A 19,308-nucleotide genomic window follows, 5' to 3' on the forward strand; every position below is an offset into this window, starting at 1 on the left:
TTAAATGAATTGGGCCAATATATTTTGGTTTATTTTGGTATATTATATTTATATGAATATGATATGTTTCTTTATTATAACATTATGTAAGAATAAGATCAATTTTATCCGGGACCATTTGATTCTTCAGTCCAATTGGACCCTCGGAGTATTAAATTTGGGTCCCTATAACTATATACGTATAGGACTCGCACAGGCAAACTGCAAATTACAATTACATTATTGATAATAAATGTTTTAGATAAAAATTTGAATCATTATAGTGGTTACTAATGTTAAAAACATAGCTTTTCTAAGTAATTTCAATTTTAAATGCAACTAAAATTTAATTTGTATTTACTTAAAATTGATAAGCTATATTGCGGCTTCAATAAATGTATGATGAGCACTATTTTTATGATACCTATGTTGGCTATATTTGGTTAGTATGGTTATACCATGATTTTATATAATTTTACCCACCAAATAACCAATTGAGAAATGTTATAGGTATACCGTATACTAGCTACCTTCACTCACTTTATAATATAATTTTAGAGTACCTATCTTATACAATGTGTAGGTTATTATTTCATAATCATTTTTGTTACTTGTTAACCAAGAAAAACTAACTGAATTTTGTATATAAGTATTAACGTTTTGGTAACGTATAACATCATAGCATGATTGATTGAATATATATATAATTGCATTATACCTACATGGTACAATGCATATATATATATATTATACATAATGTGCTATGTATAATTAATAAAGCAAATACACATTTGACATTTGCAATGTCCACCTGCAACGTTCAGCATCAAATCGGACTATGGTTTATACCTTACTGCAGTATATAGGTACATAGGTACCTATGTGTAGTACCAGCTACTTATAATATAGGCTTTATTGATTCTACTATATATACATATTCCATATGATATACACCACACGCTCAAATATTGACTGACTAAATATTATTCTTCATGACTGAATAGTCAATAGAATAATATTCTATAAACAATTATTAGGATTAGTTTTTATTAATCTTAACACTATTCACACTAGCCGCAAGAACTCTCTAGACGTCTAGACAGTAGTTGTACCTTGGTATACATTTTAATATTTTATTGTTCGAATTAATTTAAAATCTACTTTGTCCTACAATGTTTTAATGTAAATATTATAGGTAGTAATTCGCACTCTCATATTTGATGGGAATACAGGCTACGTTCAATAAATAGTAAATACAATAATAATAATTAATAACAAATATATAATAGTTAGTGGTTATATGTTTATGTATTTTATCATTTATATTACTTATATTACCTACATTTCGTATACACTTATTACTTATATAAATTATTATACAAAGTAATCGAATTCAATTTTTAACTATATGATTTATACCAATATTTTATTTAGGTATAAGTACTTAAATTATTGCTGTTATATAGTTCTTATACAATTATTAATAAATAAATGCAGGTACCTACTCCATACTCTAAAATTTAAAAATTGCACTGTATATATAGGTACCTATTATAATATTCTTATGTATTAGATCAAATTAATGAAAGAATTATTGGGATAATGTATACAGTATACGTATATGTATATATATCTAATATCTATATAGATATATTTGTAATATTTTTTCTTTCATAAAAATAATACAAATTTTTTTTTAATAATATGACCTCGAAGGTGCAAAATTGCGGATTAAAAATCATAAAATTCTTTTAGAACGTATTGCACATATATCTTGAATACATCATATGCAATTTATAAGTAGTCATTACAAACACGATATAGACTAACTACCATTTTTTACCAGTTAGAATTAAAGACCTTGTTTGTTCAAATAATAATAATAAAACAAAAATAAAACGGAAATATATTTCTCTGTAGTTAAATTTGGGAAAACAAAGGAAATACAGAAATAAGTTTCAATAAATTATAGGAAAAAAATTAGCGCATCGTTAAATACGAACGCCTGAAATAAAAATTATATCATTATTTGAATATTTGAAAGACGCTCCAAAATATATATAGGTACGAACTACCTAATAGATTACCTATATAAATATTTATATAATTACATGAAAACTCTATACCTACGTCCTACTCATAATAAAAATGAACTAATAAGCTTTTAGAAATACCTACATTTGTTCTTAAAATATTAAACTTTTTCCGGTAGGTACTGACATGTTTTGCTGAAATTAATTTTGTGATTCAAGGCAGTTCAGTGGCCTTAAACGATTTGCATTTTCTGCGTGTTGGTAACCTTATTTTACTATGTTTATAAGCATGGTGAATTCGAAAAGTTCCCCTAGACGCAATCGAATCGTTTACGTCCACCTAAATAAAAATATAAAATAAAACATCAGTCGTGAGATTAAAAATCTCGCTTAAAGCTGTATTTGGTCAATGCAGTTGCCAGTTATATAATACAGTACTTATAATATAGTGTATACTATATTATTAAGTGGCTAATAAATTAAGTATAATATATTATATATGGATCAAAAAATTAATTTCATCAGAAAACGATGTACGTGGACTTTCGTACAAAACGTCATAAACGTGTTTGAGGCGCGTCAGCCGTCGGACCAAAGTCTTAAAAAAAATTTTTTTTAATACACAAATAAAAACTATCGTCGTGAAAGGAATTGGCGGTGACGGTCCTAAACACGGATGTACGTGTGCGTATGAATATCATTATAATAATATTATATGTGTATAATCCGCAAACGGCAATTCGATCGGACGGCCAATGGGAACGATCGTAACCTATCTGTGCACGATAAAATACATATAATACATTATGTTAAATAAACACGAGGCATTTATAATAGAAATAATAATATATTCACATTTATTTATATATGTGTGCGCGGGCTCGAAACAAATTCGCGAACTGTTTGATGACGCGTTACGCAACGCGAGGCGATCGGCCGAATATCACCTGCACGCGCATATAAAAAAAATCGCGAAATACGCGAATTTCCAAGGCGACCGGTTTTCGGCGGCGGTGGCGGTGACGGCGGCGGGACGCCCATCGACGATGCGGCGAGGTAGAGACGGAACCGTGGTGGGTATATGGTCGCGGTGGGAGGTGAACGTACGGCGGCGGTTTCGCGTCACGGGATGGGTTGGTCGGGAAAGTGGGTGCGGAAGCCGGGGCAGCGTCCTCGCCGCCGCGTCGAAGGTTCGTCTAGTGCCCCCTCTCACCCACTCGAAACCCCGCACACCACTCGCACACGCGTGCACGCCAATCGGGGTACTCCACCGCCAACGCCACCGGTCGCGATATTCGCGGGTGCCCCCCCCCTCCACTCCTCTCCAATCTAGACCCAGGGCCCGCGTCGACCGGCCTACGCTGGAGACATGAAGGGGGGCCGCGGGAGCCGGCGTCTAAGCGGCGTTGTCAGTTCGGGCGCACCGCCGGCGCGACGTTTTTGCGCGCGCGTCCTATTCCGCCCGGTCGTTTGGTTTTTTGGCGCCGCGCGCTACGGCACCAGTGCGGTGTACGCCAGCGCTCACAGTCACTCGATCAGTCGACCGGCAAAGTCATCGGAGGCCGGTTGAACTCCCATCGAAAGCGCGTGATAACGCACACACACACACACACACACACACACACACACACTCACACACACAAACACACACATACCAAACTTACACACATACACTTAAACACAACACACACACACACACATACACTCATAACACACATGCACACAAATATATGTACACACACACGCACGACATACGCGCGCGAACAGAAATATTCGCGAACGACGCGATTAGTGCGCTCGTCATACGCAGACGACGTGTTATACCGGTTTGTGAAAAAAAAAAATAATTATAATAATAATAAAAAAAATTTTATCGTTCCGTGTGTCCTCTCTATCGAGTGCCGCCGTGTTACACGCACACTCCAGGCGCCAAAATGAATTCATATAGCTAAGGTATATTAAAGAAAAAACCAAAAGAAAAATATAAGAAATTCAAAATACAAAAACATTTTTACTATTTTTTTTATTAAAGTTTTATTTTGTATTTTATATAATAATTTGTTGTTGTTGTTGTTGTTGTTGTTGTCTTTCGAACGCGAATTTCGCAAAAGGCGTTGCGGTTAAGCTTTTTTATTATTATTATTATTTATTTTGGTGTGTGCATGCTCGGTGTGTCGACTTAGCCAAAGTGTAAACGAAATCGTGTTATATACCTTTACAACCAAACTTCCGTGATATTTTATTAGCCGGTACTAATGGTGTTACGAAAAGGAATTTCGCGAAGGACGATAACCACTAACACACAGTGCGTATAACTAAGTGATATTTTAAATTCTTATTTAATATTTGTAGTTTATTTCTATTCACTGTGATCCGTGGATGACGCACATTCATAATATATTGATATATGTATATTGGTATTGGCGTACAATGTCGATACTTGATAGCAGAATCGCTATTCGGCCAATGTACATAAGTTTATATATATTATGTATAATATACCGGCAGCTATGCTATATGGTGCTCATTTAAGACAAATACGTGTATTTACATGTTGTAATCTTTTATCAGACGCTTTCAAACTTTCATATTCTTATCACTAAAATAAAATGTATGTTATCTAAAAAAAAATGTTTCATATCTATATATATATACGTTACCTAAACATATTAAGATCAAATATTTTCTTATTTAATTCATATTCGAGATTGTTTATCTTTCAATTAAATAAAAAAAAACAATTAAACATATGCATATAAAATATAGGTATATATTTTTAATTGTTATGGACATGCACGTCTTTAAATTGCATACACATAACGCCAGTTTACGAGAATTTATAGAGTTCATTACTCAATAATGATGTTTCTATTATCGACATTGATTTATTCATGTAAATGGTAAAAATAGTTTTAAAAATATTAAAATGTGATACAGTCAGAAATGCCATTTTCGAATATACTTTAACCGTTTGAACGTTTTATGTAATCACATTTAATTTATTTTTTACCGAACAAAGCTTATTATGTAGAAATAGTCAATATTTTGATAAAAATTAGTGCTTTCTTTCCATTTGTTTGGTCTATAAATGTCTAATCTATGTGGGGATACAAACTGTTGAGTCTAGTTTGTACTGTCACAAAAAAATGTTTTCCAATAAACCCATATTTTAAAAAAGCATAATAGCTCTTTGTGTATAGCAAATCTAAAATTTGAATAAAACTACATTATAGTTCCACGACAATACTACAATCGACACTGAATTCAAGAAAAAAATACCCATGTAAAAACTATAAAGCAATATAAACTGTTACTCATAATATTGTTTCCTAGTTATTGCACCAAACTACTTATTTGGTACCGGTACGGTTTTACAGATTTACATTTTTAAAAAAAAATTTAAGTGCTTTAAACCTAAATATAATAATACTGTCAAACTATGGAGAGTCAAGGTTATAAAATAATTATAAATCATCTGATTGGTTTTGAATAGAAAGGACTGGTGAATACTTACCTGTAGAACACTCTAAGCCTTAGTGGTTCCCAAACTTTGTGACAACGTGACCAAAATGTTTAGTTGATTCAATTTTTATGACCCATACAAATTAACTTATATATGTTTGAAAATAATGTAATAATTTTAAACTTTAGGTATCATATTGTAACTACATTATAAATTGTAATATATTATTAAACTTAATAAAAAAAATAAAATTATGAGGTTATACGCAGGACCCACTTGTGGGTCACGAGTCACGATCCATAAATTGAGAAGCGCTGCTCGTAGCCCAATAAAAGATAATGTAAAAAATAAATGAAAAAATGTTATTCGCTTTTTTATTTATAAATTGATTTTAAATATTAAAATACTTATTATTGTTGTCAATTTAAAAAAAAAAAATTGTATTATGTGTAAGCAATGTCGAATTTAGAAAGGTATAATAAAAATTTACTTTAATTAAACTAAATTAATACAATCAAATTATAAAAACCAAGGAAAATGTTTTACTTTATGAATTTCAAATGTATCTACCTACTACATTAAATATTGTTTGCAATATATAAAAAATATACTACAGTTTAATTTTTAAAAAGATTTACAACACGATTTTCATATTGTATTTATAAAAATGTACAGTACAATACCGTACAAGGTTAAGTTTTTCGGTAACAAGAAAATTGATTAAATATTAGAAATTATTATTTGAAATATTTTGAATACATTTTACACGTATAATGAAGTTTAGAAAGGCTAGTTAGCTGAAAATTATTATTCAGTAAATTTATAGAAGTCGAATCAAATGAAAATCAAAAAATCATTTTAAAGTTAGACCAAATATAATACGTATATAACCGTTTGTTGGTTATAAATTTCAAATTTCGATTCTACGCATGCTTTATACCTATATTATGGCTATTAGCTATATATTACGTATTCGTATACATACTACACAATATAGATACTCATAAAATGTATATACAAATCTAATTAGTGATCATTAGTATAGGTTTTATGAAAAATCTAAAAAATTCTTATAACGTCTGGGTGTTAGACCTAGGTTAACGTAGAAATAGTCTAAACCTAGTCATGTATGTAAATATAAGTACCTTCCTTAGAATCTAGATATTATTCAATATAGGTGTTACTCTTATATACATACTATTTAAAATACTCGGTATAACAACTGCAAGATTGATAATTTACTATTTTTTTTCGGTCAGTGTGCTTTTTATAAAACCTATACAGAAATAAATACGTAATTTATTTTGATAATATAACTTTATGTTCTTACGAAACATCACAGGCTATTATGTTTATATTATGTACTTATACATAATAATTAATAATCAATATTGGATAAATCTGGTCTTTAGGTGTATATACAATTATTTCATAGAACGAGTGGATGAGAGAGAGCGACTTTAAATTTAAGGGGGAAAGACATTTCAAAATAAACTTTCAACAGTAATTACTGTACCTACCACATATTATTATACTGTGCTTAAAGTAAGACGATGAACAGATGATCTATATAATGAAAATATATTTTATTTGATATTGATTATTAATTTACTGCTAAAATTGTATTGAAAATTTAACATCAATACTTGTTGAAGGGAACAAACTACCAACAACCAACTGATCCGTGTTTTCACTGGTTTATGGATTGTATGCTTTACAGTCTACTACTCTGTCCAATTTAAAAAATCTTTTTCTAACACTTATATTTTAAAACATTGAAATAAATCACACTAAAAGCATACAAATAAAAATGTTATCATTCATCACATAGTATACAAACAAACTTTAAATATAATTATAATTTTTTTTTGCGTCCCTCATAGAAATTTCGATAAAGATCACAAAAGTCAATAGAATTGGCTAATTTTTATCTAACTATATAGAGTTCCGCCGTACACATAATTTTATAATAATGTAAAGATAATTTAATAGAATAACTCACCGCCTGTATTTAAATTATTAGTTCATAATATTTCATAATGTACCTCCATGATATTATTATTTTTTACTCATTTATTACTGCATAATATACTGAAACCTAAAAAAATAATTTCTAGACAACAATATTATCTAACTCCATAAGCATAATTAACATTATTTGGCTGAAAATTAAATCTAGTCTAATGATAGAGTGAACATGGGGAAGATTATTATGTATGGTTCAAAGACTTGAAACTTACGAGTTATGAATATCACACACATTCTACTAAAATCATTATTATTTAAACACTTAAACATAAGTTGTCAATATCTACCCTATACAATGTAATATATTATTCAAATTATTTATTTGCATTAAAAATATTATTGTTATTTACATCTAAAAACGAATTATTACTTATTTATTGTTGTATTGAGTTGTCAATTTTAAATTACACAAATATTTCCTTTATTTTCATAATACATTTTTACTAGTTTTTTATATTATACTTTTTAATTTCTCGAATGCATTGTGAGTATACAAATATTTAAATACACAATACACATTACATACCTATCAGAACTTAGTTAAATTATAAATTAATTGAATAATATCTTAATCATTCTGTATATAGTCTGTATCTATATTTTTAACTTCCATAAATTATCTATAAATAGTATTTTATTAATGAGATTAAAGTAAATAAATATTTCACTATGTCGTAATAGTAACTGTTTAATAATGACTATAGTTCGAGTTCAGTGATAAAGTACTTATTAGTGTGTGGTTTTTACGATGATCGATTCGTAATTATCTTTATATAGTAGTAACGATCAAAATATTACCAACTGATTGTCGAATACTGTATAAACATTTTTTAATCCGTTAACTTATTTATTTTTCTACAATATATACTATGTGTCTCTATATAATATTACACTATGGTAAATATAAACTGCAAATCTATTTATCAATGTAAATAGTGGGTGTATGCTATATGAATAATAATATTAGCTAGTCGGTAGGAAGTTAAGTATTATTTAAAGTTTTATTCTTTTTTGAACAGATGATTAAAATAAATTGTATAAATAATATCAATAATATCAATAACAGTAATAGCAGATAATCAATATTATACTTTTTATGTTGACGATAAATTTTAAAAAGCCTCATCAATGTTTTTCTCAACATCAGTGTTAAGATTTTTAATTCATAAGGTTAGCGAACACAACAGTTGGAAATGGTTAAATCAAAAGAAAATTTGTTTATACAATTGCATGTACCCACATTAAAAAATACGAATTCATTTTCAAATGTGTTGTTTAAATACTAATTATTATTGTTTATTTAATGTGTAGTAATTAAAGTAGTATAGGTTATATATGTCGTTTATATTTTATTTGTACAATAATCTAAAGTATCACCATAGTTTTCTGTTTATCAATAGGTAGGTAATACACTAATATTGACTTTTCGGCGGTTTAATAAAGTAATATTATAGATTTGGATAAATCATTTTTGGCCAGAGCAACAGAAATATAATGTACCTACCTATACTTTATGTTAGACATTTTATTATGAATGTTGACTACCGTCTATCATTAAGTCAACGGCTATATTGGAGAATTTACATCTGTAGTGCCCGCGATATCATAATGTTATAACATATACACACATCAAGCTAACTGTAGGTTGTTTGATTGTACAGAGTATACCACATCTATAGAATGAATGCAGATAAGCATTTGCCGGCAATGAAGATAAATATGAAATACCTATATCATAAATAAATCGAAAACTATAAAATATAAATAATAATGCCCGGAACTCTTAAATAATTCAAAATTAATAATAACGACCTTGTATGATTTTAGTCCTTAATACATTAAAATATTTTCTTTTGTAAAATCATAACCACAAATATAATTCCACAAACAATTTAGTTAACTCGTCGTATTTAATATCAAAAAATATATTTTACTAAAATATATTATATTATATTTAAATATTATTATTATTATATTTTAAATCTTTATATATTTATTTTTATTATGTGACCACGTGAATATGATGTATATGTATTGTCGAAAATCCGCTTAATATAATATGTAAAGTGTATAAATGGTTCTATTCGAAGTTATGTTTTAACCGAAAGTCTCTGGATGACGTGGTTTCTCGAGGGAAATCCAGAAAAGTATATAAGTACATACAAAAGTTCGTATGTAGGTCGTATCGTATATATTATTCCTATAATACAGCACCCACATAATATTATAATATATACTATATTACTATATGTATATTGTATAATTATACTAAACCGGTGCTTTTGTTCGTTATAGGCTGTCTCAGACATGGGAAGCGAGCACTACTGTCTCCGGTGGAACAATCATCAGAACAACCTGCTGGGCGTATTCAGTCAACTGCTCCAAGAAGAGTCCCTCGTGGACGTGACGCTCGCCTGTTCGGAAGAAGGCCGCCTGATCCGCGCCCACAAGGTCGTGTTATCCGCGTGCAGCGCGTACTTCAAGGCACTGTTCCTTGACCATCCGACACGCCACCCGATCGTGGTACTCAAAGACGTTCAGTTCTCTGAACTCCGTGACCTGGTCGAGTTTATGTACCGGGGCGAAGTGAACGTAGACCACAGACAGCTGACCACCCTGCTGAAGACGGCCGAGAGCCTTAAGGTCAAGGGGCTGGCCGACATGGCTCGCCCCAGTGACGGCGACGATGACACCGTCGGCGACCGCGTTGAGCTGGTGCCCGCCGACCGGGACGACGAGCCCATGGAACCGGAAGACCTGCGGCCGTTGAGCCGGTGCCGGACGCCAGTACCAGCCGAGAGCCGCACCCCGTCGCCACCACCCACGGAGAGCGACGACAATCTTTCCATGCAAAGCGAACCCAGCGACATGACCACTGTCTGCAGACACGACGACCAACCGTCCCCGTCCGGTTCCGGTCTGCCACCAGTTCAGCAAGTACCTTTGGTAAGCATTTTTTACACAATATATTCAAACGGTTCTCATAATATATGCCTCTATCCCTTTTGCTGAAATTTTATCTTCCAATTTTCGTTTATGTCATCATGACCTCCTCTGACGTCACAATATCGAAGAGATCAATTTTGACCTACCTACGCACAATAAACAATATTTCTTTTTCATAATGTAGACACGACGATCAAACATCGTAATACACATATAATCATAATAATAAGATCTAGTATCATAAGTCGTAACACAATTTTCGACACTGATTATATTATTTTTGTAAAAACTAGGTGTAAAGATTTATTTTCTTTTTCATTTAATATCGATCGTTTCTCTGGTGGTGTATGTGTTACGCATATATGGGTATATAAAATCCCCGTCACCGATCAAAGGAACTTATATCTATCGGCCCCTGTAATTGGATTACGTTGAAAATATATCAGATGATTTCATTCACTCAAGTTGGGCGACCCGTAAACTTCTCGGATTACGTTTAAGAACAAAGGTGAGAATATCATAAAACAATACCATTCGATCCCAGGTAAACATTCAATGTGGCGAGAAATCACTAGCGATTGTCTTTAACTTGTTATCGCCCTCCAAACGTATATTTTACACTACCTACTTCCGTTATTATAAACGCGTGTCAAGGGTGTCAATTTTAATTTTGTAGCACGTCATGACTTCGCTGGTAAATTGTATTAGTACAATGCAGCACTCCAATAATATTATGATGTGTATACGTGCGTGCGCAGTGTTTATCATGTGATTTAGTTTATCTTAGTAAAATCATAATAGGTACCTATTCAACATTACAATGTGAACATTTATATTTATCTCCGAAATTTGATATTTTGTACCTAATCAAATAAATATAAAATATTAATATAGCACTCAAAAAATCAAATGTAATGGTTTTATAAAATATAGAAATGTGTAATATAAATAATATTCGATTGTTTATATACATATTGTACATTATTCTGAGTTGATAGAGCATTAAATAAAAAATTATTTATTTTTTAACTCATTCGATTGTGTTAATAATGAACAGACCTGAAAAATATATGTATTGAGATTATCGATTAAATGATTCCATTTCTTCAAAACAACTGCATTTAAATAATATTTACCAAACGTATATGTTCTCAACATTTCCGAAAGATTTACATTTTATATATTCTGTTTCTTTTTTTTAGGTACTGTTAATTATTTTTCAATTATTTTTTTCAATTACATTTTTTGAATTTTTGCGTATAAATATTTTTTTTTATCAATGCTCACTATTTAGAAAATATAAAATTCAATTCTTATTATACCCATAGAAAGTATTTTTAAATTATAACGTAACATTTTAGTGTATAATATAAAAATATATCTAAAATCATTGATATTTTAAAATTAATTTTTGTAAGTTTTCAATTTTAGATTCTGATTGGGGCGATAAATGAATCAATTTTACAATTTATTATGAGTGTTATTTTATTTTTCGTGTCTGTTATCAGATTTTAGGGCAGTAAATATGCTTTGATTTTCAACTTTAAGGGTGGATTATGAGTTGAAAATTGGATATAGTTGATATTTTGAGAGATCAGAAGTAAAAATGTATAGTAGTTTTTAAAATACCTTGGAAAAACACAAATAAAATTAAGGAAAAACGTGAATTTTTATGCAAACCAGTTTTTGGTGAGACTTAAAACAAATAACCGTATCTACTTACAATTTTTACGAAATTGTTAAAGTAACATTTTATTTTATGTGTCGTTTACTTTCATTCAAAATAGTGTGACTCTGTTTGAGGTATATATTATAGGGATTTTATATAAAATTGTTTTTTTGTATTTTTCATCAAATGTCAATTAAAAATATATTGTAGGGTCAAAAAACTTGATAATTTTAAATAACTTTTCTCAGAAGATTTTGTTGTTTATACTTAAAAATATTAAAGATCCATAATAAATTAGGATTGGTTTTTATAAGTATTTGAAATTCAAATGTGTACAAAATTCGTCAAAATTACGAAAATATGTTTATCATTTTGTAGTTTAAAATTTAAAAATAGGTGACAAAGGTGACAAGTGGGAATTCATTGTTGTACAGTAAGTGTCGAGTAGGTCACTATTATGGATGTGTTGAATTGGAATTCAATGATATAATATCATTGTGCATATACGAAAAATGATTCTGAGCGAAGTAAGTTTGTTAGACTAATAATGAATAGTTAATAATTTCCTACGAAGTATATTTTATGATATTATTGCTAATAAAATAATTTAACTTAATATTAAAAAAGCAGTATATCTTTAAGAATTTTTTGGTTACAGTATAAACTTCTTATGAGAAACCTTGTTTTAAATGTTCAATCTATATCTATACAAATTGAACAAACAATTATGGTGTTTTTTTTTTATATTATTTGTTGTAGGTAGTCAAAAACTAATAAGAAATCTTGTATTCAATTTTTAAATTTTAAGATTTAAGATTAGATATAAAATTAAAATTTTTTATGAAATTATAACATAAAATCATTTGAAAATTTCGTGAATTTAAAGAATATATTGTCAAAATTCTTACTTTAGATACTCATAAAAAATTATTGTGAATTATGCCCAACTTTTTTTTATATTAAACTAATAAAATCTTGTAAGGAACTTGTATTACAAGTTTGTATTTTAAGCCTTTTGACCAAGTGGACATTTTTAAATCGACAATAATTAAAAAAAAAAATCGAAAATTTCTTATGCTCATATAATATGTAGCTAAAAAAAAATTCAATATATTTTGAAAATTTTATAGTAAATATAAAACAGTAATATAAAATATAAATACAGTGAAACCTCAATAAGTCGAAATTTACGGGAAATTAAGTTTTTTGAATTGTCGTTGTTTTCGATTAACTAAGGTTATGTTAACTTTGGTTAGGTTAGGCAAGATAACAGAATTTATTTCGACTTATTAAGGTTTTTGTCTTATCAAGGTTCCACTTTATTTTGTTGAAAATCGCATGTATCTACGGTGTTTTTGTTTCTAGTAAAGTAAAAAAGAAAATCGATTATTGTCAAAAACTGGTTAGGTTTTTTCTTAATTATTTTTGTTTTCTTCTGATGCTTTCTACTGCTAGGTATTGTTCCTGATCTCTTCAATTAGATTCATTTTCCTACCAGAAAAGATAATCAAGTTAAAAATCAAAGCATTTTTACGATTACTGTTTATCATGTAATCTTACACAAAAATTAATAAACAAAACAATCATCCATCATTGTACTAATATAATATTATTATTATAATATCAATACATTCATCAATCGAAACAGAATCTTAAATGTTAATTTTTTATAGCTAAGACTTGAAAATTTAATTCAATAAGGTTCATCGTAAATAGTTCATATTATATTAGAACTCTGACTAAAAAATATAAAAATATAAAAACACTTTTTATTTTATAGATTATTTTTAATTAAATATTGAAACGAAGAATAACGAGTTTAGTTAATTTGTTGCAATTTAAAATTATTATTATTCGTCATTCTTGAAACTTTTAACATGCCTAGATATATTATTATATCTTTTACACACAATGACAATTTAAAATTTCATACTTTCGAAAAAAATATAATTCAACCTACTGGATTATTACTAGTAAAATAAATTACGTCTTCAACAGTTTAATAGCAATATATTTATATCATAAAATATACTTATGTAGTAATGTTATAGGTTGACAGTAAAGTTTGTCTTCGCTCATAATTATTTTTACACTTTAACGTAATGAATAATGATTTATCATTAAATTCAAAATCCAAATTTAACACATACATTATAGTGAGTTACTCGATGATGGAGTTCACTCAACAACCTACTGTACCATTATTTTAGATTCTGAGTGGAGTGAAGAAGCTATAGTGGTTTTACAATGGTGTTTATCTTTTATAATTTTTTTATCCTGTATACAAAATTTCTACCACAAGAAGTGCTTTTATTTCAACATAATATAGTACCTTATCTTTTAGTAAATTGGATCAAGATGGGAAAAACCACCGACAAATTACGAAAAACCGCTGAAAATGAGACATTTTTTCTTAATTCTTTGTTTATTACCACAGAAAGAAATAAAAAATTATAATATTAATTCAACTTACGGGATATAATAAATAATAACAATATAAAATATCCAGACAAACCGTCTCCACTCAGAATCGTTTTTCTTATACAATGATATTATATCATTGAAATCAAGTTTAATACAATACATTATACATTGACCCACTTGTAACCTTCTATACAGGAGAGTGACATCCACTTACCCGCTTATTTCTTTTACCTTTCGTTTTTCCTAAATAATTTTAAATAAATCAAACTCACTATTATTAGTAGATAATAATTTGATAAATGTAATATTGGCGTTAATTACATTATTTTATTTGTATACATTTTTAAAACATCAACTAATGTATCAATGTATACTCAATATTTTTTCTTCCAATAAAATAATAACATACATGTAAATCCACAAAATTTCATTGATGCAAAGTTTTCATAATAATTTTAGAGGGTGGCAGTGAACTTTTTTTGGTTTCAAGTTATCCCGATATATTTCCACATTTTGCATAATATTATATTATGATCGAATAAATACTGTATACCGGAATAATAGATATTTTACGTAAGACATACAATATTAAAGTTTTATATTTAAAACATAATATAGACGTACCTATATCCGCTTTATTTTTACACGATGAAAATTAATTACTTAACGTGTTATGTTTAGGCTTGGCGTTTAGGAGGGGCATACCTTACATTCCCCCCTAGACATCAGAAACTACATGTAAATGTTAAATAATCATTTCTTGTTGGTCTTGTAAGTTGTGCTATCACATTTATTGGTTAGTGGTCACAGTGGCTGATTGACGTCTGGCCAATTTGTTAATAATAAAGTATAGGCCTAAGTTGAGTAAATAGTTAAAAGTAGAATATTTGGACCAAATGGATATTGTCCGCCACCCCCCCCCCCTCTTAGAAGATAAATCAAATCCACTACTGGTTAAGTTAACCGACATAAATAAATACTCATATATAGATAACTAATTATTATGAAACTAAGAAAAATAAATTTAAACTTGACTTTCAAACCTATTTAAATTTTAAATGTTGAATATTTAAAACATAATAAACCTCAAATTTAACTTTATAATAGTAAATTGTAAGCAATGTTAATTTAGCTAATGTTAGTCGTTCGTAAAATATAATTCAAATTGTTTGAAAGATACAAACTATGATCTAACTCTGCAATGACGTACCTACCTATATACGAATAATGTAAGTAATTGTTTATTTACATGCAATATCATTTAAATTGTTCTAAAGTTATTGACTTATATAAAAATAACTAAAACCTTCGATTATAATTTTATAATTATTTTAAATTCAGTATTATCTGTTAGTTATGACTTATAACTATACACAATACCTACCTGGATATATAATAAGTAATAACCTAACCGAGATAGCTGATATGCTTAGATAGCAAGATAAGAAACTTTATATTATTATTAGTATTATTTATACTTAGGCCAATTTTCAATATTCTATAGTGTATATGGATAAAATATTTAAATTATGGTAACAACTTAAAATTACCAGCATACACGTTTTAAACGAAATATAATTTTGTTATTTTGTTGTAATTCAGAAAATAATAGGCAATGATGTATTTATATTGTCATTTAAGTACAACATGTTGTATAGTTTAAAATATTTTTGGTACTAAATAATTTATTATTTCAAAATATTTTGTATCGCGAGTGAGGCGAGGAAAATATTGTTGGTTTAACTTACTAAGTTTTAAGTTTTTTCTATTTTTTCGGAGATTAGTTCTTGCACTGATTGTTTCATAAACACCACTATAACCACTATAGTAATATAGTAGGTATCTATTGATTAAATCTAGTTGGTTCTTTGAAGAGTTTGATTTTCTCTGTATTTTAAAGTTTAATGTTTCCGCAATCATAAGGAAACGTTTTTATTAACCATCGACACATTTTGTTGATATCTCAAAATCAGTTTGAAGCTAAGAATCATTTTTCGAATGCGATAATAAATCATTACTTTTAAATTTCACCTATGTACCTATATCTCTATCACCAGTACACCACTATTATTTGCTGAAGTATTTAAAACAAGATGAGTTCATACCCATTTTTCGAATCTGAGGATTTAAATATAATAATTAATAACCATTCAATACTATCAGTGAACTAATATCATTTGACTACATTTTATATGTTTAAATAGGTATTATATAGTATGTTGTAAGCATGATTACATTTAACAAAATCAATAATTGTATTTAAACTTTTAATAAAACCCTATGCGTATGACAGTGATTTGACACTATTTTTTATACATCATACATTTATAATTTTTGTAAACAAATAGCCAATAGATTTGTATTAAATTAATTATACTCTTAATAAAATAGTTAAATAATATATTATATAATATTGTATTATGCATGTGTACCTAGTTTTAAACTTACTATGTCTAATATAATTTTAAAATATTTAAAGTAAATTAAAATGTGTGCATAATATTGTTGGGTATAAAATATGTTAAATACCTGTCAATAAGATAGTATCGTTATAAACTAGAATCGACTAGGCCGGAATCAGACAATGTGGGGACTGCAGTGGCGGATCCAGGACTTAATTTTGGGGGGAACATGGGGAGGGGGAAAAAGTACAAGAAGTTCCAAAATTGGCTAAACCATGTGTAAAACAAAAGAAAACTACGGCGATTAGGGAGGGCAAATGCCCCCTTTGTCCCCCTGGATCCGCCACTAGTGGGAAGGACAGAGCAATAATATTTAGAGACTCACATTAACAATTATTATTAGTTGAAGTCTAAGATAGGTTACTGTCTGTAAATTTAAAAAAATCTTTCCACGACTTGTTCACAAATTATTAAATTGGTATTCCAATGTAATTGTACGTACAAAAAAAACAATTTATATATATTTTACAGATTAACTACTTAGAATGAAAGTACCTATACATTTTAACATTTTAAACGATTTATTTATAATAATATAATATTATGTTAATATGTGAACATATGACTAAATCAACCATAACATTTTGTAAAGAAATAAAATTATTCAAAAAAAAACAAAATTAGTGTAAATTATATCTTTGAATATAAGATTATATTTCATAAATATGCATGTATGATGTATCATATATATATATATTATATTTATATATCATTATATGCTTTCATTATTTTAACGGGACTGTGCACTATTATATTTTATTTCATCCATTCCTGAACAAATTCATAAATACACCACTTTATATACTTAATATCAAAGGTGGGCATTAACTAGTTAGTTTATTTTCTAATCAACTTATGAACTTAATTAATTTAATTTACAGTTGAAATAACTTAGCTTTTCTCAGTTGATTTTAAAAAAATCCATCAAGTTAAAAACATTTTGAAATGTTTCGTTTATACGTAAATATCACTATCACACATGAAGGTCATGTACTCATCTTCACGTATTATGACATTCAATTGCTATACGATATAAAAAAATAAATTTGTTAAATTATTTATTTGAGATGAGTACAGTTTAAATCAATAAATAATAGTAAAGTAAAAGTAAAAGGGTATACAGTGTACATTATGATAAAAGTTCAATAAAATTGTTTTTATAATTTATAAATTAGAAACTAGAAAGTCACATTCACTCTTTATGTAATTTACATACTAATTTAAAAAAATAGATTAACTTTTTTTAAACTAAGTTAAGTTAATATTTTTTTCTATATTAACTTTTAACTTATCGAGTTAAATTTATAATTTGTTAACTGTTAACTTTTAACTTATCGATCTTGTGTCCTCTTAACTTAACTTAACTTGCCCACCTTTGCTTAATATTACTGGTAGATTGGGTACAGCATGATTGCTTTCGCTAGATCATTTTAATAGTTTTAAAATAAACCGAAACAATAAACAAAAAGTAAGTAATATGAATAATATTCAATTTTATTAACAAGTATAGTAATTAGCAAATAATAGATAGTATGTAAAAATGTAGAGCGAGATTTAATATTCTCGTAAATATCAAGAAATCTAAAATAATAATGCTAATAAAGTAAGATAATATAAATATAGTAATTGATTATTGAAAAATTTTGTTTGATTTTTGTTTGATTGTTCTAATATTATTAATTATAATTTTTACTTACCAAATAATTTCCTTAAAGACTTTCCGTTAAATTTGTCCCTTAAAATGAAAATAGGTATAATATCTAGCCCTTTGCACATAAACCAACCAGATGTCAAAACAACTTTAAAAGTTAAAAGCTCTTAACAATTTGACCAGAATTTGTTTTTTTTTATAACACCCTAAAACTGAATAAATAATTTTGACCTTTTCCATTATACGTATACCACATTAGTGATGCCCGCATGGCACTCACTGTGCTTCTCTCGGACAAAAAAATCGAAAATATCCCTCGACTTGCTATGCATCACCACCTCAAGTTGGTCACAGGATAATAACCAGTAACCACCATATATCCACTCTTAACAACGACTTTAATTTTATGACGAATTTTCAATTTTAATATTGGTAATGTGGTATACGTATAACACGTATAATACGTATTATGAGTGGATATATGGTGTATACCCTGTGACCAATTTGAGGTGGTGTTTGATACATGGCAAGTCGAGGGATATTTTCGATTTTCTTGTCCGATCGGTCACTGACGACCCCCCAAAAAAGGGGTGTCCTGTAAAATAGGTGCATTGCCGTAATAAAATAATTCTATAGGTAGAGAATAAGATATC

The 19,308-nt window shown here is 28.5% G+C and overlaps 1 protein-coding gene across 3 annotated transcripts in view; it reads left to right on the forward strand.

Moving 5' to 3' along the window:
• The first annotated feature begins 3,511 nt into the window (after positions 1 to 3,511).
• LOC100165110 (broad-complex core protein isoforms 1/2/3/4/5) overlaps positions 3,512 to 19,308 on the forward strand; it is a 36,426-nt gene continuing 20,629 nt past the window's right edge. The window contains exons 1-2 of one of the 3 annotated variants that reach the window (XM_001948208.5): positions 3,512 to 3,965; positions 9,799 to 10,449. In XM_001948208.5, coding sequence (XP_001948243.2) covers positions 9,811 to 10,449 — 639 coding nt within the window. In that variant the 5' untranslated portion in view covers positions 3,512 to 3,965; positions 9,799 to 9,810. Of the gene's footprint in view, positions 3,966 to 3,986; positions 4,318 to 9,798; positions 10,450 to 19,308 lie in introns of those variants that run through there. The other 2 variants (XM_008180570.3, XM_003241606.4) reach the window with 2 other exon arrangements.

The sequence above is a fragment of the Acyrthosiphon pisum genome, chromosome A2 (assembly GCF_005508785.2).
Source record: "Acyrthosiphon pisum isolate AL4f chromosome A2, pea_aphid_22Mar2018_4r6ur, whole genome shotgun sequence".
In the NCBI taxonomy this organism is placed as follows: Eukaryota; Metazoa; Arthropoda; class Insecta; order Hemiptera; family Aphididae; genus Acyrthosiphon; species Acyrthosiphon pisum.